Source organism: Lampetra fluviatilis, chromosome 59 (genome assembly GCF_964198595.1).
Source record: "Lampetra fluviatilis chromosome 59, kcLamFluv1.1, whole genome shotgun sequence".
Lineage (NCBI taxonomy): Eukaryota > Metazoa > Chordata > Hyperoartia > Petromyzontiformes > Petromyzontidae > Lampetra > Lampetra fluviatilis.
Window position 1 is genome coordinate 7183596 of NC_136333.1, and position 25747 is coordinate 7209342.

General features: G+C 54.3%; 1 protein-coding gene across 3 annotated transcripts in view; it reads right to left on the minus strand.

Annotated features, from left to right (window-relative positions):
* Positions 1–279: 279 nt before the first annotated feature.
* The window catches only part of LOC144950856 (aryl hydrocarbon receptor nuclear translocator 2-like), a 40228-nt gene continuing 14760 nt past the window's right edge, over positions 280–25747 (minus strand). For 2 of the 3 annotated variants that reach the window (XM_078880997.1, XM_078880995.1), the window contains 17 exons: positions 25284–25497; positions 24215–24428; positions 21880–21982; positions 19827–19886; positions 16305–16390; positions 15995–16030; positions 15310–15386; positions 14572–14706; positions 14355–14429; positions 13428–13579; positions 12342–12435; positions 10996–11137; positions 9896–10007; positions 9313–9472; positions 7929–8200; positions 6949–7088; positions 280–6444 (listed from right to left, as the gene is read on the minus strand). In XM_078880997.1, the coding sequence (XP_078737123.1) occupies positions 6959–7088; positions 7929–8200; positions 9313–9472; positions 9896–10007; positions 10996–11137; positions 12342–12435; positions 13428–13579; positions 14355–14429; positions 14572–14706; positions 15310–15386; positions 15995–16030; positions 16305–16390; positions 19827–19886; positions 21880–21982; positions 24215–24428; positions 25284–25497 (2062 nt within the window). In that variant the 3' untranslated portion in view covers positions 280–6444; positions 6949–6958. The remainder of the gene's footprint in view (positions 6445–6948; positions 7089–7928; positions 8201–9312; positions 9473–9895; positions 10008–10995; positions 11138–12341; positions 12436–13427; positions 13580–14354; positions 14430–14571; positions 14707–15309; positions 15387–15994; positions 16031–16304; positions 16391–19826; positions 19887–21879; positions 21983–24214; positions 24429–25283; positions 25498–25747) is intronic. The other variant, XM_078880996.1, reaches the window with a different exon arrangement.

The following is a 25747-nucleotide window of genomic DNA, read 5'->3' on the forward strand; positions in this document are numbered from 1 at the left end:
AGCGGATTCCGCAGCAGCGCGGATTTCAAAGCGTTCTGTACACGCGAGTGTGCCCACTCTAGTCTGAGTCCGTCCATCACGACAGGGCCAGCGAGAACACGAGACGACCGAATGTCAGCGCCGACGTTCAATCCTCTCGAACCACCGTAGTATATAATGCGTTGAAACTACCAAAGCTACAAAGTGACTTAGAAATCTTCCTAAGTTATTTTCGTTTGCTAATCTCTCTTTTTTTGTGTTTTTAACATCACGATTGCTAAACACGGCCCAAACGTTTCAAGCGGCGCACCTGCGATTACGCGCGGTTGGCGAAGTACAGCGCGAAAAGCGACGTAGAGCGCGACTGAACGTTGTAATAGGTAAGGGGGGGTGTAATGGTTCCTTGAAACGAGCAAGGTTATTCTAGGAACTTGGGTGGAGGAAGAAACGAGAGGGAAATTCTAAAGCAGCAGCGGTGCAAGGCAAGGAGCGGAAAGGCACGCGGTTTGTTGGCCTGCAGTGCGGCGGCCGAACGGTGGGGTGAGTCAGGCAGATCATGTCCTCGACATAGGTGGAGGGAATTGATGAGTGAACGGATTATAAATGCATCATGGGACCTCCTTTGCCAGTACCAAAATATACTAATAGGGTTTTTCTCTTTTTTTCTGGCAACAAAACTGACACCTTTTGCAAAGAAAATGCACAAATTATCAGAGTATTGTTTTTTGTTTGCATTTGACTGCAAGTATTGTGGTTAATGTAAACATGTTTCCTTGCAAAAGGTGTCAGTTTTGTTGCCAGAAAAAAGGGGGAAAAACCCTATTAGGAGTATAAATGTTTTTTTTTACTTTCACAGCTGAATTGTAAGTCCAACGAGAGCAAAAACATGGAATTTCCACTCGACTTTTCCGGCAACTCTGCATACAGGTTTAGGATCGGCGGCACAGGGAGAGCACGACATTAAAGCGTACTTTTTTTTGCGCGATAAACGACTTCAACATCTGGCTTGAATCGACATCTCTTGAACCTTGAACCACCCATGGACAGGCTGAACACACACGACCCGACAGATGGACATTGGCACAACACAGCTGATGCGTCCAAAAAGCGTACAGACAGCAAAGTCTTTGTCCCATCTCTCCGCCACCCACAGAGTCGATTCAAAACTCTCAGCAGAGGGCAGTACAGCGAATTCTATTGTACCATACTCTGCCTCGAGCAACCCACACAGGTGAACTGTGGTCAAATAATCCACTCCTTACAGCCCTGGGGAGGCCCCTGACAGCAGTGGATTGACGAAGGGCAACATGTGTATGTATGTTGTGACGAGTGGCTAGCGTAAATCCTGCAAGTGGCCAGAGGTTGCTACGTTCACCGCAAACCAGATGTGCGTAGGTAGAACTTCTTTCGCGCCGTACGTAGCCAATCGCGCTAAATCGGAGGTGCGGGGGAAATAGACGTTTTTTTTTTAGACTGAACCAACATTTCCTCCGATCGGCTGGGGGTGCGCGAGTGGATCGCTCCGTGCAAAGCTGGAGGTCGATTCGCCCATTAAGTCAGCAAAGCGGATTAATCGGCCAAAAATGTTACGGTCGATTGATTAACTTCGGTCCTTTTTGGAGATGCTGGCCAGCCCCCCCCCCCGCCGCCTCCCACAATCTGCCTCCTGAAGGCGGGAAACCCCCGACAAGCGGCGACGCCCAGCGATGTCACCAAGCCGCCACCCCCCATCACCTCCCGTCCAGCGGCACACGTGGGGGAACAGAGGTGAGACTAATCTTTATGCCCGCTCCCCCTCCCAGACAATTACGTTTTCCGAATGAAACCGCCAGTTGGTAGAGTAAAAGCGGTCGCTGAAAATGAGCAAAAGCTCATGCCCTCCCTGTCCACTCCCCCCCGCCTCCCCCATCACACCAGCGCAGCTGACAAGCCAAAAATGCCCGGTGTGTACTGACGAAACAACGTTGACTGGAATTGGTTTCATGTTAAAACACACGTACGTACGTACACACACACGTATATTATATACAGTATAAATATATAAAACACATTTTTTTTTGTATTTGCATCTAAAATATTATTTTTCTTGCCGCAACCAAAGCCCTGGTCGTGTGCGTGGCGCAAACGGCGCAAGGCGACGTCACAAACCACGATTGTGCTTTCTAAAAAAAAATAGGGGCACAGCAGGGTTGTTACACACCGCGCTCATCCGCAAAATAAAAACGGAAACCTCTCGAAAGGCATCCCCCCCCTCCGCTAGGCTCACCAGCGAAAGCTGGACGCTGATAACGCGCCAGTGAGGCAGGCATTGACGGAAGTCCAGAGGGACGGGGCACATTTCAGCGTTGACAGGAGTAGGAGGTGGGTGGGGGAGGGGAGGCCGGAGGGATAGATACGACGGGAAGCAGAAACTTCCCGTCGTTCGACCGTGGCCCCCGCACACGCCCAGCGCCGGCTCTCGTTGGAACGGTGCGCGGTTAGGGGAGCGCTGTTTAGAACGGCGGAGCGTTGACGCTCGAGGACCTCACCAGGACGGGCAAGGGATGCTCGCCATCTCGACAACGATGTGACCGTGCATGCCAAAGGCCGTTGTTGTTGGCTTAGATCGCGTCAATACGAATGTGTCGTTAACACCGCCACCACCATGTCGTGCGAATTAGTTACGAGTACAGCACACCGGTGTGTTGGAGAGTAAAACCCACGACATTTATCACTCGAGTACGCCGGTAATTACAACCAGCATCAGGCGATATCCAACTCGGGCTGTCGAAACGTAAACGTTGTCGTGCGTTTACTCTCCAACACACAACCGGACAGCGGCGAGTTGCGGAGAAATCCTCCTCCTGTTTCCGTCTTAAAAGAGAGGTGATCGATGCGATGTCGTCACTTGCGAGCCAATTGGGTGCGAAGGCCAGGAGGGAGGGTTGGGGGGGGGTTAATGTGCATTTCAATTACAGCAGCAGGTCGCCCAAACAGAAGAGCGCTCCACTCTGCCCTGTTGAGCACGCGCAGAAAGGCTATTGCAAACCTGTCAGCCCCTTATCAGTGCCCTACCTTATTACAGACCAATTCAGACATTATCGGTCACCCTGTGCCCCTTATACATGTCAACGTTCATCCTACAAAGTCCCATCACAAGGGAGAAACACAAACAAATAGACAAAAATTGCCCGTATTGCAACGGCCGTTCGCCGTATGGACCTGAAAACTCAATTTCCCTGTACAAGAATACGGGGTAAACCGTGTGGGTTGACAGGGATGCTGCTGTTAACTGTCCTAATGTCCCTGATATTCGAAGCGGTTGATTGTTGCCACAATGAACGACGGATGGTTAAGGGAGTTATAAAAAGGCACGTCAGGTGATTTGGTTAAGTCCTCAAATTGTGTCGTTGGAATCTGGTCATGCGTTGCGTTAAAACATTCTGAAATGCCAAAAAGCGGACGCGTCCGTTTACAGATGTGGCGCAAAATAATGTTGAATAATAATAATTGAGAAAAATATGAATAATCTGGCTTAAACTGGAAGAAACTCGAGCAGAAAGGCCAAATGAGGAAACACATAGCCACCAGACCTGCCGCCTTTCCCAGCGCCTTCCACGTCTCCACAGCTACGCTAACAAACAGCGATGTTGCGAGCGATTCCTTTGAGGAGCTAGAAGAAGGGGGGGGGAGGGGGGGGGGTTTCGTTTCTGTTCAGGCGACGATTAAAGCCCCGAAATATCAGCGACGGTGGACAGAAGCTCGTCGCGCTTCTTCGCGGCGGACGCGACGAGATCGGCGTCAGGATCTCTATTCTTGCCGGAGGAATCCGATTAGCTCCCTTCATCGCAGATGTCGAGCGGGAGAAATCAACGCCGCTTCGTCGAGCCGCGCTCTCCGTGTCGGGGCACGGACGAATTTTCAATCGGCCCTTCGCGCATCGGGTCAAGCACGACGGAACGGGAACGATGCAGCGTCGTCGGTATTTCAAAAGCAGGTCATCATCACTGACCCGGCTGGCTTCCAGCAAAAACGTGCAACTTTGGGGGGGCCTAACGTTTGCATGGTATTATGTCTGTGTGTTTTTTTACAACTTTGTATTTATTCCCTGACTCGGCCTACCTGTGCATGTTGGCGGGACGACTTTTATTGCAAAGACAAAGCTTGCGCATTTTCTTGTTTGTTAGCAGTCATTCAACAGCCCACGTCATCAAAGCGGGGACACGAAATTATCCTCGGCGAGAACGCGCAGGCGCATTGCGCAATCGACGAGTCCACACAACCGACCGCCGACGCGATCCAAAAGGCGAAAAAGCACGATCCCCCCCCCCCCCCCCTTTAGAGCCGCGTCCACGCACGAGCGATCAGTGGGCCAACATGAAATTGGTGTTTGGCGTTAAAAAGATCGTGCGAATTTAATGGCAGGAGAGTGAACAAATACGAGCAACTACTTTGTCCACGTGCGAACGAGTGTCTGTGCAGCGAGAGAATTAAAACGGCGTGCGCAGGATCGTGACGACCGCTTCGCACGCGATGGGCGAAACACTGCCCACTCCAAATCGCCGTGCGATTCGTCGCTTCAATGTCGAGTTACGTCTCTGCAATATGTCGCAGACATCCACATACGAAGCGCTTCAACTGCGTGCAACAAAGTTGCTTGTGAGCGATCGTTTCGGGCGTGGATCCGGCTTAAGGCTGTGGGTGAGCTACCCTGACCATTAACAGTCACACGGACGACGCTACTCCCCCCGCGCACCTCCGATAAGCACCGTTGGCTACGTACGGTGCGAAAGAAGTTCAACAAACACACATACACTGCACGCACAACCCTGCTCGTATGTCGTGTACGCACGGAGCTGGTGTTTTGTGCGCACAATTAATATTACACATTGCACTTCCTATCCAAAGGGTTACTTCCCCGCGAACCAAACTCCAGGACGGCGACGGTCGCACGTCCCACCCTCGCACATCCCACCGAGCCCAGTGCAGTATTTGTGCATTATGGCGTAAACTCTCGTTTGCCGTAGACGTTCAATGTATTACCAACGTTTCCGCGCGTCCGTCCGTAACTCGCACCCGCAGCGACGTGGCAATGCGATGTCGACATGGTCGGTACGGGGGGGGGGGGGGGGGGGGGGGGAAGCTTTTGGTGGTTGCCCAACTCCCCATCTCGGCCTTTGAACGCCGCCTAAATTAATCTCCCCAAGGATTTTGAAAATGAGAATTCGTGTTTCTCACGTGTAGAAAAAAAGAAAAAGTTGTTCGAGAGTGGAACGTTTTGGAGACTTAATTTTTCACCGGGGGGGACGGGGTGGTTTGTGAGTCAATAGGAGAACGTTGATCGCTCAACGAGACGAGAAAAGATACGCTCCGCAAATTTCTGCGGAACGTATCTTGCCCGTTGAGCGAGACGGGCAAGATATACGCTCTGCCAAAATTTGCTCGTTTGAAGGAGAAAAACTTTGGCGGAACGAGACGACAGCCCTGTAAACGAGCGACCGCCGCGATGCGTAAACCCTACGCAGGAGGTGGCGGCGAGTGCCGTGTGGTGGTGGAGGGCGCGTGTATTGTTATTGCAGTGCTAAGTGCAATTAGGCCTGAGTTTCCAAGCAGATAAGCTTTAGGTTAAGAAGCAATAGGAGAAGTAATTAATATCCTCTTTTTCAAGTTTGTATTACAAACTATGTTATCAAAATGTGCGCCTGATGTGGTAACAAAAATACACTTCAATCACTATTAACTTTACCAAATGTGTTTTTTTTTTCAGGAGGTGCATGTACTATTTAACTGTGTTCTCTACACGGTTCCGGACATTTCTCCCAAACCTCCTTTCGGAAGCTGATTAAAAAAAACAACTATCCCGGAAAATAGATGTCGTTTTCTTTTTTTTCTGTTTTGTCCCGTTCAACATTTCCCCTACAAATAACGCAGGCCCGTAGCAAAACAAAAACATAAAAATCTACATTCCAAAACAATGTAAACCCGGCGCTAAAAAAATAAAATCTCGTGAGCGGCGATCCGTCTTTAAGCCGTCGCGGGGAGGGGTGCGCGTCGACGGACGCGCTCGATTCCAAGTCGACAAAGCGACAGGGGGTCACACAAGGTGGCGAGGGGGTAAAGGCGACGCGTGACGACGTCATCGCCGGTAGCGGTGAGAGGGGTGGGGGTTGCGGAACGACGAGCAAAGAGAGCTCGCGGCAAACTCCCACCTTCCGCGAAGGAGTCCGGTTCTACACCGTGCCGGAAACTGCACGTGGGGCTTCCAACGAGGGAGCTGTGGGCCGCACGGGAGAACCAAATTGCTCCCGGGATAAAGGACAGAGTTGCCAGCGCGAGAGATGGGCGGGCGGGCGGGCGGGCACGCGGGTGGAATTTCGAACTTATCGTTCACTCGGTGAACGGAGGGAACATGCTGAGATCTCCGAAATCTTCGCTGCTGTAGTTGCCCGCAGCCTGAGCTGGGTCCCCGAGCATGGAGAGAACATCCTGGAGTAGAAATTAGGTGGGGGGGGGGGGAGATACAGAAAGGTTAATTATTATTATTATTCTGTGATGGAATGTCCAGGCACATGCTAAGGTCACGAGATTGTGAAGAGGACTTGCGGTTGTTGTCCCTCCCCCGCACTTCCGATTGGCAGTTGGCTACGCACGGTGCGAAAGAAGTTCAACACATGCGTACGTATTTCCTTTCTTGTCAAGGAGTAGTTTATCTCTCAGGCCTTTCTCCCCTGGTTATAGTTCATTGATTGATTTATCGATTGCAGGGGATTGTGATCTTGTCCCTGACCCGTGCACTGCGCACACAAAGATAAATATGCCCCCCCGTATAGCCTTAACAGACTGTTGTGCCAAGTGCTGTTAGCGAGTAGTGCACACACGCACGCACGCATGCATGCATGCACGCACGCGCATGCACACACACATGCACGCACACATGCACACACGCACGCACACGTACGCATGCACGCACGCACACACACACGCACTCACCTGGAAAACCTCAGGCTGCGTCTGCCCCTGGGAAGGGTCGTTGCCCGCCTGCCCCCCATGCTGCCCTGGCCACTGCGGCCAGATGGCTGCCCCCTCGACTCTCCGCGATTGGTACGATCCGGCGCCAGGGCTCGTCTCGGCTACTCGGTGGCCCCCCACGCGGAAAGAGACACACAGACACACGGACACAGATAAGGATGATGAGTGCGTGGTGGACCTGTGCGAGGCATGCATCACCCACACGCGTAAACACACACAGAGACGGAGGCTTTCATCTCAATTTGAATGAGCGTAACGTCACGTGGGTCGCTCGCGCGAGCGTACAGGAGATCCCCCGTGCAGCCTTAACAGACTGTTGGGGCAAGTGCTGTCAGCGAGTAGCAATCTTTGAAGGCCGGAATGGCACACGGGGGGTGGGTGACCAGCACGACGCCCGGCCGCCTTTGTCTCCCCAGTGGCGATGTTTACACACCACACCAGGTAATAATTTGAGGCTGAATCGAGTCGACCTAGGGCAGGCCCAGGACCGGTTCAGATAATTGTCACCGGTGTTAGTGGCCGTGAGCGGGAATCGAACTCGGGTCGCCGGGTTCGTAGCGCAGCGGCACTAACCGCTGCGCCACCGTTCCCCACACGTGACACATGCACAAAACGTACACACACGCGCGCACACACACGTGCGTGTGATCACGGTCTCGGCATGACATCATCCGACGGGACGACTCGGGCGCGTTGAAGAGGGCGATACGATCACAGGGAGAAGGCTGGGAGCGCCCCGGCGCAAATCCCAACGGCGGCCGAGATACGAGTTTTTTGTTATTTTCTCCTAGTTTTTCTGTTATCTTTTGTTTCTTTCTTTGAACCTATCTGCGTAATGTGAATTCCTGCAGTGACGAAAGCTTTCAGTCAAGACTTAACAACACCCTCGTCTAGAAGCTCCACCCCGCACGGGCGGATTCGAGGAATCCTCGACCCCTCACCGTAGGCGGTTCGCCCGCCCTGCATGCCGCTGTAGGGGGACCCCGTGGACCCCGGGGCCCCCTGAGTGGGGCTCCCCAGCAGGGGGTTGAACGACCGCTGGGCCCCGACGGAGGAGCCCCCCGCCCCCCCCGACTCCCTCGCCGCCCCCCACGGAGTTGGCGGCGATGGCGCCGCCGCCCACGGAGGCCCCCGCCGGGGGAGAGAAGCCGTGAGGAGGCGGCGGCGGCGGCGCCCCCACGGAGAACGGCGCTTGCGGCTGAGGCTTGGGAACCTGGAGGAGGGAGGGAGGGGGATGGTAGGGGGTGGGGGGGATGGTAGGGGGTGGGGGGAATAGGAAGGGGTGGGAGGGATGGTAGGGGGTGGGGGGTATAGTAGGGGGTGGAGGGCAGATCAGTGGGGGGGGGGATAGTAGGGGTTGTGGGGAAGAGGAGGGGGGAGGGTGGGGGATAGGGGGGGGAAGGGGTATAGTAAGTGGGAGAAGGGGGATGGTCGGGGGGGGAAGGGGGATAGGGGGGATAGTAGGGGGTGAGGGGAAGAGGAGGAGGGGGAAGGGTGGGGGATGGTCTGGATAAGGCTGAGAATACTGCGACGGTGAGTATTGAAGCGACGTGAATCGAAGCGAATTACAGGCGGTAGGGTAGGTGGAGGCGTTGAGAGCGTGTTTGGTTGCTGTAAATTTGCACGTGGTGACGAGTTACTTCACTGAGCTAGAGTTTGTGGTCAGGTCGCTTCTGAAAAAGAGCTAGACTCTAACAGCTCGGTGGGGCCTCACCTAGTAAAATGAAAATAGTTTACTATGAGACGTCTCCTTTACCAGTGGCAAAATATAGTAATAGGTTTTTACCCTTTCAACTGGTACAAAAACTGGCACCTTTATACAAGGCATCATGTTTGCAATAACCACAACACAAGCAGTCAAAATGCAAACAAAAATAAACAACTCTGATGATGACAGTGCATATCATTATCATCATCAGAGTTGTTTCTTTTTGTTTGCATTTTGACTGCTTGTGTTGTGGTTATTGCAAACATGATGCCTTGTATAAAGGTGTCAGTTTTTGTACCAGTTGAAAGGGTAAAAACCTATTACTACGAAAATAGTTTAGTTTAGAGACTGTAAGAGACCCGCTTGAAAGTTGGTTACCACACCCCGAAGCAACTTCGGGGTGTGGTAGCATCATCGGCAGCAGTCTTTGATGTCGTCTTGACCCGACCTCGTCCTTACACAATCCTAACACGGGGCAGTGAGATGAGGCCAAGCCGGGCTGTTACGCTTGCTCGCTCCGTTCGGCGAGATAAAATATAATTCACTTTTAGACGTACACACGCACAGTTCCTCTGCGCGTAGTGGGGGGCGGTGGTGGATGGTGCGGAGGGACTAACCTGGCCGGTGAAGGTTGGCCGCGTAGCGGTCCACGCGTTTGCCACTCCCAGGCCATTCGCCGGCGGGCGCTGTGGCGTCTGAACGAGGACTTGGCTCCCCACGCCGCCCTGCAGATTCACCCCGGGCACGATCGCCGGAGTGCCGTGCGCGTGCGGGTGCCTGAGCGCACGCAACGTCCATTTGATGAAACGAAACAAAAACAACCAAAATAACAAACGTGGGCTCTTTTGTAGCCACTCGCGACAATCGGTACAGTTGGGTCCTCGCATAAAGCGTGGTGCGGTGGTCACACTGCACCGTGTTTGTCGCTACAACGCGGGTTCATCTGTTCGGGAACGCTTTTCGCGCAACGTGGAGCGTGTGCCGCTGTAACGCGCGCCGTCATCACGCGGTTTCTGAGCGGTCGACGCCGAACTACTGAACGGTACGGCGATAGAGTAACGCGGTACGACACGGTAGCGCGGGGTGGCGGCGGTACCCTCGGTAATTTGTCCCGCCATCTCCCCGTGCGCTCGCGCGTACATCCGTGTGAAGCGTTTAGATGCATGGGGAGGATGGTGTCGGTTAGTCAGCAGTACGTACTTGTATGGCTGGGCTGGGTGGGCCGGTCGGTAAGGCATGTTGTGCTGGTACATCTCCACAGAGCTCACTCCTCCTCCTCCCCCCATGGGCTTGGTGCTCAGCTTCTGATCTGCTGGGGGACGAAAGCGTCAAGGACAACCGGAACGTTTCACGTCAGGGGTGGTGAAGCGAATGATCCACCCACACACTCGACGCTACGTGGCGGGGCGGGGAGCGGCAGCAGTATGAAGTGCCACCAATGCTGCGCACGACTGAGAATTGCACTGCAGGTTACTGGAATCATACCGTATCCGGCTGCTATAAATGTTCACGTGATGATGATGAGCCATTTCGCTGAGTTATCATATGCAATAGCGTGGTCGTTTCTGAAAAATAACCTAATAGCTCAGTGGGATCAGATATTCCTCACGGAAGTTGACGGCGAGTGGAAATGGAACTCTGGTCGCAGTGCGCCAACTGCTCCACATACACACGCTCAATGGTGCGCACCTACGAACCAACACGCCTCCATATTCTCTCACGCGCACAAACAGTTGTGGTTTCTTGCAGTTATAAATGTCGTTTTAAAATGCCATATGCAAGTTTCTGTCGCGAATGTCACGCAAAACGTTATTTTATATCGGTTACTAGATTTACATTGTACGTAGCTTTGGGTGTTTACGATTATTTATCTGTCATGTCGAAACATTTCTCCCGCTTTTATTCTACGCGGCCCCTGAAAACCCTCCCTTCCCATCCTCACGTGCTGGCTACCATCATACCAGCCGCTCGGCGCAGCCCCTGGAAACCCTCCCTAAATCACGTGCTCGCTACCGTCGCATCAGCCGTGCTACTCGGCCCCCGTAAAGCCTCCCTGTCCCACGTAACGCGCTGGGCCAATCGTCTCATCATCCGTCCTGCAACAACAACCACTGTAAACCTCTCGCCTTCCCGCGTAACTCGCCAGGGCACCAGTTTTACGGCCGAGTCGCCGCCGCCGCCGCCGCAAGAGAGACGCGCACACACACAGCTCGCGGTTCGTTTCAGGGTCCGACCAGGAAACGAAGCGACCCCGGGATGCGAACGAGAGGGGGAGTTGGGGGGGGCGTGGGGGCCACCACCTTGCTGCAGGCCCTGGTACACCTCGGTGAAGCGTGGGCTACGCTCAGTCCCACCGAACACCGGCTCCGTCTTCTCCACGACGCGCTTGGCCCCGTGCGGCTCGGCACACACCGGGCCGGTCGGCACGGCCTGCAGCGGCATCTGCGCGCGGGCGGCGAGAGGGGGGCGGACACACACGAGGGGCGGCGTCGGCTCGGAGCCAAACAAGTGGTGGGCGGGGGGGGGGGCAGGAGACTGAACTAACTCATAGTAAAGGGGGTTTTGTTGGGTTAGATCGCCTCAATGTAAATGTGTCGTTAAACCGGCCAACCCAAACCCGGCCAGTCAGGAAGGTTTGTCACGTAAACGAAACGTGACCGATTAGCTACTGGTTCAGCACGCCGGTGCGTTGGAGAGTAAACCCACAACATTTACAGTTGAGTACGACGTTTTTGCTGGGTTACCGACACGTTCACATTTACGCGATCCAACCCACATTTTTTTTTTAACTATGGATAATAACCGTCGCGAAAGCCTACGTGTTATATTACCGCATTTCTCCGGAATATAAAACGCACTTCCCTCACCCCCTCACCCCCTGCCCCGCTGTGTTATAATGGTGTAGGTGTACAGATTTGTAGAATTTGATTGACACCGGGCACACATTTTTAACTTTGATTAGTTTCTACTTCAGCGCACCCAATTTGAGTACCGTGATGCTTCCACATCGAAGAGACGTGGAGGTAGGGTTTGTGGATAGCTGCCCACCTCACAGCCTGGCAGGTGACGGCTGCTGCGTTATTGTTGTTTGTCCACGTGATGCCGATCGCTTACCACGCGTCGGTTATCGCAATATCAGTTTCCCGTAGCTGTGCTATCGTATTTCTTGTGCTCTGTCGTACAACCCAATACGAATCGAGATGACTTACAAGTTCTCAAACTGCAGTAAAGCTCAACATAAGCCTGCCACGAGTCTTTCTAATCTTTAATAATAATAATAAAAAAATTGGGTTCATAACTGATAATAATTTTTCCAATCTGTCAGACACGGAAACGATCACGCGGACTTTGCCGTGCAATGAACGACTCGTCAGGAACCCTACACACGGCAGAATTAACCAGGGCAGTTAATACTGCCCGGGATTCCAATCGTGAAACCTCTGCAACAGCAAGCGGCGACCAACGCCAACCAGAGGTCGCAACCGCGTACCCGATACCCGTACCCTACCCGATACCCGGCTACCCGTACCCGGCCGGGTACGGGTAGCCGTTTGCGACCCTGGTGCGGCCGGGTACGGGTAAGGAATCAAAACCCGTTTGCGACCTCTGACGCCAACCAACGCCACCCAACGGCACCGCCGCACACCTGCGTCGTTTCGTAGTGAGCGATGCTCGTTCTGGCCGTCGGAGCGCCCAGCTCTGCTTGCGGCTGCTGGTGTTGCTGCTGCAGCTGCAGCTGCCTGGTGCGTCACACACACACACACACATACACACACGAACAAGAGCGGTTTGTCACGCAAGACAAGCACACATCGTCGGACGGTCGCAGACAGAGAGGAGGCTCCGGTAATTATCGACGTTCCGTTTTTGTATTGCGTCGGCAAGATGAACAAAAAATGTTTATCTCGTAAACGCCGATGAACCACGGGGATGAACGAATTTCTTGATAACTGCATTTTGTGTTTAGTTTGTTCTTCTTCCCCACGCACCTCCGATAGAGCGAAGTTGGCTACATACGGCGCACGAAAGAAGTTCAACATTCGTATGTATGAATGTGGGTCTCTGTGGGTCTATAGGAGTGGAGCTGTCTAGCTCTCGATGGGTCCCTTCCTTCCGATATTAAGAAGCCGCTGGAGCTACTCACTTTGAAATCGTCTAGAAAACTAATTTCTTTAGAACTGCTCTGTGCGTTTCGCTTGCTGTCCCTTCCCCCGCACCTCCGATTACGTACGGTGTGCGAAAGAAGCTCAACATACGTACGTACATATTCTTAGGTTTTTTCTGTAAAAAGTCGATGAGATAAAAAAATTAAAATTAATAAAAGTAAAATAAAAATCACGACGTTTCGCAGGAAACACAAGCTTCCGTCTTCAGGTGGAACCGTCACAACACGCTTGCTGTATCAAGTAAATGAGAGATTCCAAGAGATACTATTGCAAACATGATGCCTTGAATAAAGGTGTCAGTTTTGTACCAGTTAAAAGGGTAAAAACCTACAATTAGATACTATCCCGTATATATACTGGTTTGAGGGGTGGGGGGGGGATGGGCCAGGACAGGCCCCCTTTTTATTATTATGGTAAGGTGCGGCTTGAGACTACGGCTAGTCTACATACGTACGCACACACGTACGGCTGTACGGAGGGCGGCACCGCGCACGACGGGAGACTCGGGACTCAACGCGAGCGCACTTTTGGGGCTGGCTCGGGACGCGATCACGCGCGGCTCTCACTTGACGTTGGTGTTGGTGCACACGATGTACTCCACGTCGTCGGAGAAGGGGTTCTGGAAGGTGAAGCTGCTGGTTCGGAGCCAGATCCACTCGCCGCTCTTGCTGTGGAAACGGAACATCACCGACAGCACCTGCCCCTTCAGCTTGAGCACCTGAGTTCGCGCGCACGTAGCAGGGGAGTTGGAAAAATGAAAAAAGGCATTGCAAAAGATTGCGGCTGTTATTAATTAACATCACCGTCAGCATCATCATAGTAACTCTGTACTACAGCTCCTGTCACCCTGCACTACAGCTCCTGTCACCCTGCACTACAGCTCCTGTCACCCTGCACCACAGCTCCTGTCACCCTGCACCACAGCTCCTGTCACCCTGCACTACTGCTCCCTGCTGGCAGACTAATGCCCGCAGAGGTCACTCTTGCGAATTAAATTCTATCCGGGTCTCTTGGGTTCGCCCTTGGTTAGCAAAACAAACTTGGCACCTTTGAATGTGCACAATCTCAGCAGAATCCGAAGTCCATCCTTCTTAGCGGGGCTAAGCGGAGCTAGCAGGGCTAAGCGGGGCTAGCGGGGCTAAGCGGGGCTAAGCGGGGCTAGCGGGGCTAAGCGGGGCTAGCGGGGCTAAGCGGGGCTAGCGGGGCTAGCGGGGCTAGGCGGGGCTAAGCGGGGCTAGCGGAGTTAAGCGGGGCTAAGCGGGGCTAGCGGGGCTAAGCGGGGCTAGCGGGGCTAGCGGGGCTAAGCGGGGCTAGCGGGGCTAGCGGGGCTAAGCGGGGCTAAGCGGGGCTAGCGGGGTTAAGCGGGGCTAAGCGGGGCTAGCGGGGCTAGCGGGGCTAAGCGGGGCTAGCGGGGTTAAGCGGGGCTAAGCGGGGCTAGCAGGGCTAGCGGGGCAGGCCTGTGTGCCACGGTGTCCGAGCGCTGGTCGCCGCACCTGCTGGAAGCTGTCGCGCACGTGGTTCTGGTCCTCGACGTGACAGAACTCAACGGGGTCCTTCCCAAGAAGCTCCTGCGCGCACACGGAAGACACGGGGAGGACACGGGGAAGATACGAGGACACATGAGGACATGCAGAGGACACGCGGAGGACACTCAGAGGACACGCGGAGAGGACAATCAGAGGACAAGCGGAGGACATTCGCTCGGCACACCTGCGGCTGAAATCCGAGGACGCTGACGCATCTGTGGTCGACGAAGGTGAAGACCCCATCCATGTTGTGCCGCGAGATGAACTCCGTCGGGACGGAGATGCCCGTCATGTCCGAGCAATTGGGGGAACTGGTCACCTGCAAACGCACGAGCCCACGAGCAACCGCGGGTGACGCGTGACGCTCAACGGCACCAAGCCAAGATTTTCGGACATTTCGTTTGGGGGGAGGGTCCTGCATCCCTGACGATTGTTCATCCGCCGCTCGTCGCGAAATGTAGATATAAATACGTTAAAAGTGCAAACAGAAGTGAAAAAGGACATTGGGAGGAGCGGGAGAGCAAAATTCAAGAGGAAATAGTCTTGGGAATCTAAATAAAATTTTTTAAAATTCAAAATGTGGAGGGAAAAATCGGAGGACCCGGAGGAAAAATCCACACGACCACGGAGAGAGAGAAAGAACACGCAAACTCCAAATAAACAACAGGGGTCAAGGGGTCGGGATCGAACCCACATCCCTCCTGTACACCAGGCGAGGTAGTTAACATTTCATGGCCACAGCGATTATGATGATGAGAGAGAGACAGGCAAACTCCAAATAAACAACAGCAGGCGTCAGGGGTCGGGATCGAACCCACGCCCCTCCTGTACACCAGGCGAGGTAGTTAACATTTCCTAGCCACCGTGGTGATGATGAGAGAGACGGTGTTTCAATCCGCCTACCCTGGCGTTGGCGTCGTACCTGTAGCCTGCCGATGGCCACGAGACAAAACTTGCTGCCCTGTCCAGCCTCCGCCTCCTCGTCCGGGATGGCCATCCCTGGGGGGGGAAGGACGCAGCGTCAGTCAAAACGTTGCACTACAGGAACCGCGTCGGTCAAATACAAAGGTCACCCGGGTAGCTGTACGGACTGTTGGGTCAAGTGCTGTTAGCGATCACGTATTAAGGTCGGCTCGGACCATGTGGTGGGAGGTGGGTGGGAGTGAGGGGCGGGAGAAGTCGCGTAACCAGCACCACACCTAGCCGCCCGTCTCCCCGGCAATGATGCTCACACATCGTGCCAGGTACTCTTTGAAGGCTCTGTCAAGCCATGGCAGCTGCTCCAGGACCGGGATCAGATCATCTCCACTGATGTTACAGCCTGGTAGGCGAACCACAGCACCACCACTCCCCCCCCACCCCTCCCGGAATTTTACAGACGCACGCACGTCAGAGAGTGAGTGCGGAGCGAGGTAACGCGCAAAGCTTCGAGTAGAATCATTACTCGGAATCGCGACCAATCAATCTTAGCAAGGAGAAGGCGGCGGAGTGGGGGGGTGGCGGGGGGTGGGGGGGGGCAGGGTGATCCATTAACCCGAACCCTAATCGATCGTTTGCACACAAGCCGCACGGAAAGTCTGACGCGAGATGCGTGCCGTTCCGCTCACCTGAAAAAGCCCCAAGGTTGGAGGCCACTGAGCTGCCTATGGGGAGCCAAACACACAGGAGGGGGCCCACGGTCAACCAGGCAACGTCTTAAACTAATAATTGTTCTCATTTTTTGTACCGTGAAATGCGATGCAATATTATCGGGTTACATCAACGGAGAATAGCCATTCCGATGGAAGAAATGTCGTTTTTACGCGGGGCTTTTTTGAAGAAGGCATCCCCGGTAGCAAATCGAGGGTTGCCCGTACAGGCCATGTTTGTGTTAAAGGGCGGGGTGAAGGGGCGGGGGGGTGTTGTTGGAGAACGCACCGGCGGGGGGCCAGGCCTTGATGTATCCTGTGCAGTGCACCACGGCGTACTGCGGCTCCCCGTCCTTGACGGGGCCCAGACCGTTCCTGCGAGCAAACACCGGCACAGTTCATCGACACGCGAAGGCCGATTTTGCTGCTGTCGGTCCGAGCGAAAAAGAAACGGCCAACCACAAAAACAAGTTGGGGAGCGGGGGACAATCAACAGCTCGTATTGATAGCAAGAAAGAAGCGCGGGCACGTAACGCCTCCCGACATGCGTTTGTCCTGCACACCAAGCGAGGTAGTTAACATCTCCTAGCCACCGTGATGATGATGAGAAAGAGAGAGAGACACCGCAAACTCAAAATACACAGCAGCAGGCGTCAGGGTCAGGATCGAAGCCACGACCTCCTGCATACCAAGCGAGGTAGTTAACATCTCCTAGCCACCGTGATGATGATGAGAAAGAGAGACACCGCAAACTCCAAATACACAGCAGCAGGCGTCAGGGTCAGGATCGAAGCCACGACCTCCTGCATACCAAGCGAGGTAGTTAACATCTCCTAGCCACCGTGATGATGATGAGAAAGAGAGAGAGACACCGCAAACTCCAAATACACAGCAGCAGGCGTCAGGGTCAGGATCGAAGCCACGACCTCCTGCATACCAAGCGAGGAAGTTAACATCTCCTAGCCACCGTGATGATGATGAGAAAGAGAGAGAGACACCGCAAACTCCAAATACACAGCAGCAGGCGTCAGGGTCAGGATCGAAGCCACGACCTCCTGCACACCAAGCGAGGTAGTTAACATCTCCTAGCCACCGTGATGATGATGAGAAAGAGAGAGAGACACCGCAAACTCCAAATACACAGCAGCAGGCGTCAGGGTCAGGATCGAAGCCACGACCTCCTGCATACCAAGCGAGGTAGTTAACATCTCCTAGCCACCGTGATGATGATGAGAAAGAGAGAGAGACACCGCAAACTCCAAATACACAGCAGCAGGCGTCAGGGTCAGGATCGAAGCCACGACCTCCTGCACACCAAGCGAGGTAGTTAACATCTCCTAGCCACCGTGATGATGATGAGAAAGAGAGAGAGACACCGCAAACTCCAAATACACAGCAGCAGGCGTCAGGGTCAGGATCGAAGCCACGACCTCCTGCACACCAAGCGAGGTAGTTAACATCTCCTAGCCACCGTGATGATGATGAGAAAGAGAGAGAGACACCGCAAACTCAAAATACACAGCAGCAGGCGTCAGGGTCAGGATCGAAGCCACGACCTCCTGCATACCAAGCGAGGTAGTTAACATCTCCTAGCCACCGTGATGATGATGAGAAAGACAGAGAGACACCACAAACTCCAAATACACAGCAGCAGGCGTCAGGGTCAGGATCGAAGCCACGACCTCCTGCATACCAAGCGAGGTAGTTAACATCTCCTAGCCACCGTGATGATGATGAGAAAGAGAGAGAGACACCGCAAACTCCAAATACACAGCAGCAGGCGTCAGGGTCAGGATCGAAGCCACGACCTCCTGCATACCAAGCGAGGTAGTTAACATCTCCTAGCCACCGTGATGATGATGAGAAAGAGAGAGAGACACCGCAAACTCCAAATACACAGCAGCAGGCGTCAGGGTCAGGATCGAAGCCACGACCTCCTGCATACCAAGCGAGGTAGTTAACATCTCCTAGCCACCGTGATGATGATGAGAAAGAGAGAGACACCGCAAACTCCAAATACACAGCAGCAGGCGTCAGGGTCAGGATCGAAGCCACGACCTCCTGCATACCAAGCGAGGTAGTTAACATCTCCTAGCCACCGTGATGATGATGAGAAAGAGAGAGACAGACACCGCAAACTCCAAATACACAGCAGCAGGCGTCAGGGTCAGGATCGAAGCCACGACCTCCTGCATACCAAGCGAGGTAGTTAACATATCCTAGCCACCGTGATGATGATGAGAAAGAAAGAGAGACACCGCAAACTCCAAATACACAGCAGCAGGCATCAGGGTTGGGTTCGAAGCCACGACCTCCTGCATACCAAGCGAGGTAGTTAACATCTCCTAGCCACCGTGATGATGATGAGAAAGAGAGAGAGACACCGCAAACTCCAAATACACAGCAGCAGGCGTCAGGGTCAGGATCGAAGCCACGACCTCCTGCATACCAAGCGAGGTAGTTAACATCTCCTAGCCACCGTGATGATGATGAGAAAGAGAGAGAGACACTGCAAACTCCAAATACACAGCAGCAGGCGTCAGGGTCAGGATCGAAGCCACGACCTCCTGCATACCAAGCGAGGTAGTTAACATCTCCTAGCCACCGTGATGATGATGAGAAAGAGAGAGACACCGCAAACTCCAAATACACAGCAGCAGGCATCAGGGTCAGGATCGAAGCCACGACCTCCTGCACACCAAGCGAGGTAGTTAACATCTCCTAGCCACCGTGATGATGATGAGAAAGAGAGAGAGACACCGCAAACTCCAAATACACAGCAGCAGGCGTCAGGGTCAGGATCGAAGCCACGACCTCCTGCATACCAAGCGAGGTAGTTAACATCTCCTAGCCACCGTGATGATGATGAGAAAGAGAGAGACACCGCAAACTCCAAATACACAGCAGCAGGCATCAGGGTCAGGATCGAAGCCACGACCTCCTGCACACCAAGCGAGGTAGTTAACATCTCCTAGCCACCGTGATGATGATGAGAAAGAGAGAGAGACACCGCAAACTCCAAATACACAGCAGCAGGCGTCAGGGTCAGGATCGAAGCCACGACCTCCTGCATACCAAGCGAGGTAGTTAACATATCCTAGCCACCGTGATGATGATGAGAAAGAAAGAGAGACACCGCAAACTCCAAATACACAGCAGCAGGCATCAGGGTTGGGTTCGAAGCCACGACCTCCTGCATACCAAGCGAGGTAGTTAACATCTCCTAGCCACCGTGATGATGATGAGAAAGAGAGAGAGACACCGCAAACTCCAAATACATAGCAGCAGGCGTCAGGGTCAGGATCGAAGCCACGACCTCCTGCATACCAAGCGAGGTAGTTAACATCTCCTAGCCACCGTGATGATGATGAGAAAGAGAGAGAGACACTGCAAACTCCAAATACACAGCAGCAGGCGTCAGGGTCAGGATCGAAGCCACGACCTCCTGCATACCAAGCGAGGTAGTTAACATCTCCTAGCCACCGTGATGATGATGAGAAAGAGAGAGAGACACCGCAAACTCCAAATACACAGCAGCAGGCATCAGGGTCAGGATCGAAGCCACGACCTCCTGCACACCAAGCGAGGTAGTTAACATCTCCTAGCCACCGTGATGATGATGAGAAAGAGAGAGAGACACCGCAAACTCCAAATACACAGCAGCAGGCGTCAGGGTCAGGATCGAAGCCACGACCTCCTGCACACCAAGCGAGGTAGATAACATCGTGGCGCTACACGGTGGCTAGGGAGAGGTTATATTTACAACGGACGGTACCCGCGCTACCGCTGGGCAGCTTCGCGGCTCACTCACCTGAAGCGAAGGTGGCTGAGCCGGTTCATGGAGAGGGGGTCGACCGGAGTTGTGCCGCACCTGCCACGACAAACCAACAAAAACAGCCGAGTGTTGAAAGCGTCCGCGTCACGAGTCTGCGAAAACCCGCGGCTCGTGAGCCGCATGTGGGGGGGGGGGGGGGGGGATGAAGCACGGCTTCACAAAGAGACGCAGCAGATCCCTTCACTACCTCTCCTCCAGTGGGCATTGATTCCTAAGAGCATTCTTACTGGTAGGAACCACCTGGTTCCACCAGCCCACAGGGGATTATTGTGTCTGTCCGTCCGTCGTGCATCTAAAAATGGGAGGGGTGGGGCTGGGTGGAGAGGGGAGGGTGGGGAGGGGCTGGGTGGGGAGGGTGGGGCTGGGTGGGGAGGGGCTGGTCACCCCGTGGTGCCCTTATAAAACTCAACGTTTAACCTACTCACGCCGGCTTGTGCCCGCCCTCACAGTCGGCCATATTTGCGGAATACACCACGCCGCCATTGACCCTGGCCATTGACCGAGCAACCCAACGTTCCTACCAGCTCCCTCCGCAGGAATGTGTTTATGGCATTTAGGCACTGCCCCACACCCCACCCTTTCCCCCTATATTTTTTTCCTACAGGGGTATCAGAGCTTTGGAAGACACCAGGGTTGTAGAGTTTATTGAAACGTGCAGTTTAGTTTCCATTGCACTGTAATCTATAATGTGTTTGTGCTGGTGTCAACCCCCTTTCATATCTTGTGTTGTGTACCTGAATCGTTTTGTTTGTAAAATACTTTTTGAAAAAAAAAGAAGAGACGCAGCAGATTCCTGACTTTTCCATGGAACTAATTTTTTTTTAAAAGAAAAAGAAATCTGCGGAAGTGGGAGCGACCCGGGACACTCACCCTTTGCAGCAGACCCACACATGAGCACTCCGAAGGTGCTGCTGCAGATACATTTCTAAAATCAAAACTTCACATCCAAACGGTGGGCACTAACCGACACCGTGACCTCCCCATGTAACCACCCCACGCGTGTCTTGCGGCTCTTGGTCACATGAACATTTGGGTACGTGGCTCATCGAGTCTAAAAGCTGACAACCCCACCTTGGTCTACACGAGCAAGGAGCGTGCGAACATCTGGAGAAATCCGATGAGCTACAAACCTCTTTCTCGCAGATGTCCAGGAGGGGCACGGGGTCAGAAAGCTCGCAAGCTGCCAGCTTTGTACTGCGCTCTAAGGATACTGGAAAATCCATGCCCTCTAAAACACGTGGCCAGTGCGTACAATGTACATCCTTTTTAGCACAGTCTTTTGCTCAACCACAGTGACGATTATCTGAACCAGTCCTGGGCCTCTCCATGCTCAATTCAGCCTCAAATAAGTACCTGGTGCGGTGTGTAAACATCGCCACTGGGGAGACAAAGGCGGCCGGGCGTGGTGCTGGCCACCCACCCCCCTCGTGTACCGTTCTGGCCTTCATAGGTGCTCGCTAACAGCACTTGCCCCTACAGTCTGTTTAGGCTATACAGGGGATCTTTGTCTATATACAATATGCATGTGTTTACATGCTTATGTGCCCCTGGATATTTTTCACGTGGTTTTGTGATAATTGCACCATCTGTGCCCCCTAATTTGATACAGTAGGGGGCACAGATGGTGCATTTGCCAGTCATCTCAGTCAGTCAACCCATGGCACCTGGGTCTGTTCTGTGATCTGCCAGCGGGCGTTCGACACATCACGTGGTCTTAACGTGCGCATAGCCTGGCACAAGCGTGGCGAATGGCGGTTGTTGTTGTTGTGTTTCCCTGTGCATGTGTGTACGTGTCTATACCCACGTGCGAGCCAATGACACACAGTGACCGTTGTGTTGGGAGCGGTAGTGCAGCGGTGCTACGAACCCGGTGTTCTCAAGTTCGTGCGTGGTGCTGGCCGCGTCACCCCCTCCCGCGCAGTGCTGGCCTTCGCATGTGCTACTCGCTTAACGGCACTTGCCCCAACAGTCTGTTAAGGCTACACGGGGGAACCTTCGTCTTTGTAATGTCGCTGCCGCCAAGCCTCACCGCATGCGGCAGATGAAGGATCGCCGTGAGCCCATGCACATGCGCATAGACGACTGCTGCCCGTCCTTCTTCACGGTGCCCGTCTTCAGGTCCAGTATACGTCCTGAGCACCAGCAACACAAGCACCAGAGACCCATTCAACCCACCGCCCCGCCACTAACGTACGAGACAACTCGGGTACGGTACAACGCAGCACAAAGTGGAAGGATCAGAGCCGTGTGTGTCTCTGTGTGTGTAGCTGGGAGTGTAGCTGTGCAGATGTACCGGTGTTGCTGTGTTTATGTCTAGCTGTTGCCGAACGAGCACATTACGAGGTCGCACTGATTACACACAAAGTGCTTGCCACAAATGAACCACCAACACTTTGCTGATATCGCTAAGGGGCATAAACCATCACGCAAACTCTGGTCATCCTCGCAACAGCGACTTTTGGTTAACCACTGAAAAAAGATGGCCACTGCATCGCCCCCTTCCAGATGTGTTTCTGCGGCCGTCTGGAATGCGCTATGCTCCGCTACGAACTCGCCCACCCAAGTTCGATTCCCGTTCAAGGCCAACACCAGTGACGATTATCTTAACCGGACCTGGGCCTCCCCTAAATTGAGTCAGCCTCAAATGAGAACCTGGTGCGGTGTGTAGTAAACATCGCCACTGGGGACACAAAGGTGGCCAGGCGTGGTGCTGGCCACTCACCCTTTTTGTGGCATGCTGGCCATCCAAGGTGCTCTCTCACAGCAGTGGCTGCAACAGCCTGTTCAGGCTATATGGATGATCTTTGGTGTTGGTGACAGAGCTGATGGTGCTGGTCCCCGATGATGATTCATCGTCAGGGCCGTCCCATGGGGGGGTGGGGGGCGACTCACACTGTGTGGGTCCCCCCGATGCCTTCAAAGGTCGGCCGGGAGTGGTGCTGGCCACCTTACCTCCTCCTCGTGTGCCGTGTCGGCCTTCATGGGTGCTAATTGCTATCAGCACTTGCCCCAACAGTCTGTCAAGGCTGTCCGGGGGAATCTTTATATTGTGTAGGTCTATCTGCGCGTGAGGGTTGCGTGCGTGCATGCGTGTGTGCAGGTGTGTGTCCGTGCAGGTGTGCGTGCGTGTGTGCGTGCAGGTGTGTGTGCAGGTGTGCGTGCGTGTGTGCAGGTGTGCGTGCGTGCTGGTGTGCGTGCGTGTGTGTGCAGGTGTGTGTGCGTGCGTGTGTGCATGCAGGTGTGCGTGCGTGTAGGTGTGCGTGCATGGATGTGCTTGCGGACGTGCGCGCGTGCGTGTGCAGACGTGCGTGCATGTGCAGGTGTGCGTGCGTGCATGTGCAGGTGTGCGTGCGTGCATGTGCAGATGTGCGTGCGTGCATGTGCAGATGTGCGTGCGTGCATGTGCAGATGTGCGTGCATGTGCAGATGTGCGTGCATGTGCATGTGCAGGTGTGCGTGCGTGTGCAGGTGTGCGTGCGTGCGTGTGCAGGTGTGCGTGCGTGTGCAGGTGTGCGTGCGTGCGCAGGTGTGCTTGCGTGCATGTGCAGGTGTGCGTGCATGTGCAGGTGTGTGCGCGTGCATGTGCAGGTGTGCGCGCGTGCATGTGCAGGTGTGCGTGCGTGTGCAGGTGTGCGTGCATGTGCAGATGTGCGTGCGTGTGCAGGTGTGCGTGCGTGCATGTGCAGGTGTGCATGCGTGTGCAGGTGTTCGTGCGTGTGCAGATGTGCGTGCGTGCATGTGCAGGTGTGCGTGCGTGCATGTGCAGGTGTGCGTGCGTGCGTGTGCAGGTGTGCGTGCATGTGCAGATGTGCGTGCGTGTGCAGGTGTGCGTGCGTGCATGTGCAGGTGTGCGTGCGTGTGCAGGTGTGCGTGTGCAGATGTGCGTGCGTGCATGTGCAGGTGTGCGTGCGTGCATGTGCAGGTGTGCGCGCGTGCATGTGCAGATGTGCGCGCGTGCATGTGCAGATGTGTGCGCGTGCATGTGCAGATGTGCGCGCGTGCATGTGCAGGTGTGCGTGCGTGCATGTGCAGATGTGCGTGCGTGCATGTGCAGGTGTGCGTGCGTGCGTGCATGTGTGCGTGCAGGTGTGCGTGCATGCGTGTGCAGGTGTGTGTGCATGTGCAGGTGTGCGTGCGTGCATGTGCATGTGTGCGTGTGCAGATGTGCGTGTGCAGGTGTGCGTGCGTGTGCAGGTGTGCGTGCATGTGCAGGTGTGCGTGCGTGCGTGTGCAGGTGTGCGTGCGTGCGCAGGTGTGCGTGCGTGCATGTGCAGACGTGCGTGCGCAGGTGTGCGTGCGTGCATGTGCAGACGTGCGTGCATGTGTGCGTGCGTGCGTGTGCAGGTGTGCGTGCGTGCACCGACCGGCCATGGCGCTCTCAGAGGTGCTGAGCTGCTCGCGCAGCTTGTCCCCGTCGTCGGGGTGCACCAGCTCGTAGAGGGTCCTGCCGAACCACTCGGACTGCGGCTGGTTGAGCACGGGCGTGAGCGAGTCGGAGACGTAGACCACGCGGCCCGTCTCGCACGCCGCCACAAACAGGAAGCCGTCAGCCGCCTCCAGAATCAGGTGCTTCAGCTCCTGGAAGGGGCGGGGTGTGGGGGGGGGGAGGCCACGCACGCGCAGAGCTCTTTGCTGGGACGTGGGATCGACGGACAGCCACGAAGCTGTCGGTTCAAGCCGTTAAGACGGTCCAGGCAACTGAGAGAGTTAAGGCGAGTTAAGGCAATTAAGTGAGTTGAAAAGCAGATCCAAAGGGGTGAAATGGCAGATGGGAGTTCAGTTAAGCCTGGAGAGGGGAGTGCCTGTGTTGTGAGAGCTCTATATGAAGTTATAGAAGAAGTATACGAGTGAAAGTTAACACGTTACCGATTGTTCCAATTGTAGAGCAGCATAATTTGTATTAACTTGTGTTACCCATTTGGGTTCAAACATACACGACCGTCAGTTTTCTCCTTACGGTTTATACCATCAAATTTAGGCGACGTTACATTTGCCTTATACAATTATCTTATCAAGATTGATATATGAGCACCTAATTCCAAGGCGCTTTACAGCAAATTGTACAATTGTACGCAAGATGACGGTGGTTGAGATAATAAGGAGTGGGGTTGTTCTTGCAAGTGGCGGTGTGGTTATGGTCACAGTTAGGAGAACAGGCGGGAGAGGTTAAGGACAAGTTGGGGTAGTGATAGGGGATGGGGTAGTGATGGGGGTTGGGGTATGGGGTAGTGATAGGGGTTGGAGGTAGTGATAGGGGTCCAGGGTAGTGATGGGGGTATGGGGTAGTGATAAGGGTAGTGATAGAGGTTTGGGTAGTGATGAGGGTAGGGGTATGGGGTAGCGATGGGGGGGTAGGAGTAGTGATGGGGGTATGGGATAGCGATGGGGGGGTAGGGGTCAGGGCATGGCACACACGCAGACCCTCTGGCACACCTGGTCGGTGAGGAAGGACGGTTTGTAGGCGCCCTCTGTGGGCGTGTTGCCCGTGCCGCGCAGCGACTTCATGTGCGACACGGCCATGCGCAGGATGGTCAGCTTGTCGGGCTTGCGCGCCAGCGCACTGCACGTGGGCACCATGTCGGACAGCTCCGTGATGTACGCCGTCATCTTGTTCCGCCGCCGCCGTTCGATCTCGCTGTGGTTCTCCCTGCGCACGGTCGCGGCCAGTAGGTTTTGACGACCATATCAGCGCGGAGTTTTTTTTTTTAGCACGTGCGAGGATTATTTTGCAGCTTGGCAGTCCGGTTCCGGCTCAGATTTCCACAAACGAATCAGAGGCCACCCAAAAACTAGCTGTTTCGGGGGAAGGATTTTCCTCAACAACTCAACTGCAGTAAGTTCCGCTATCACGCCGTGTGGATTTCATAACGCGAATTTGACAACGCGATGAATGTATT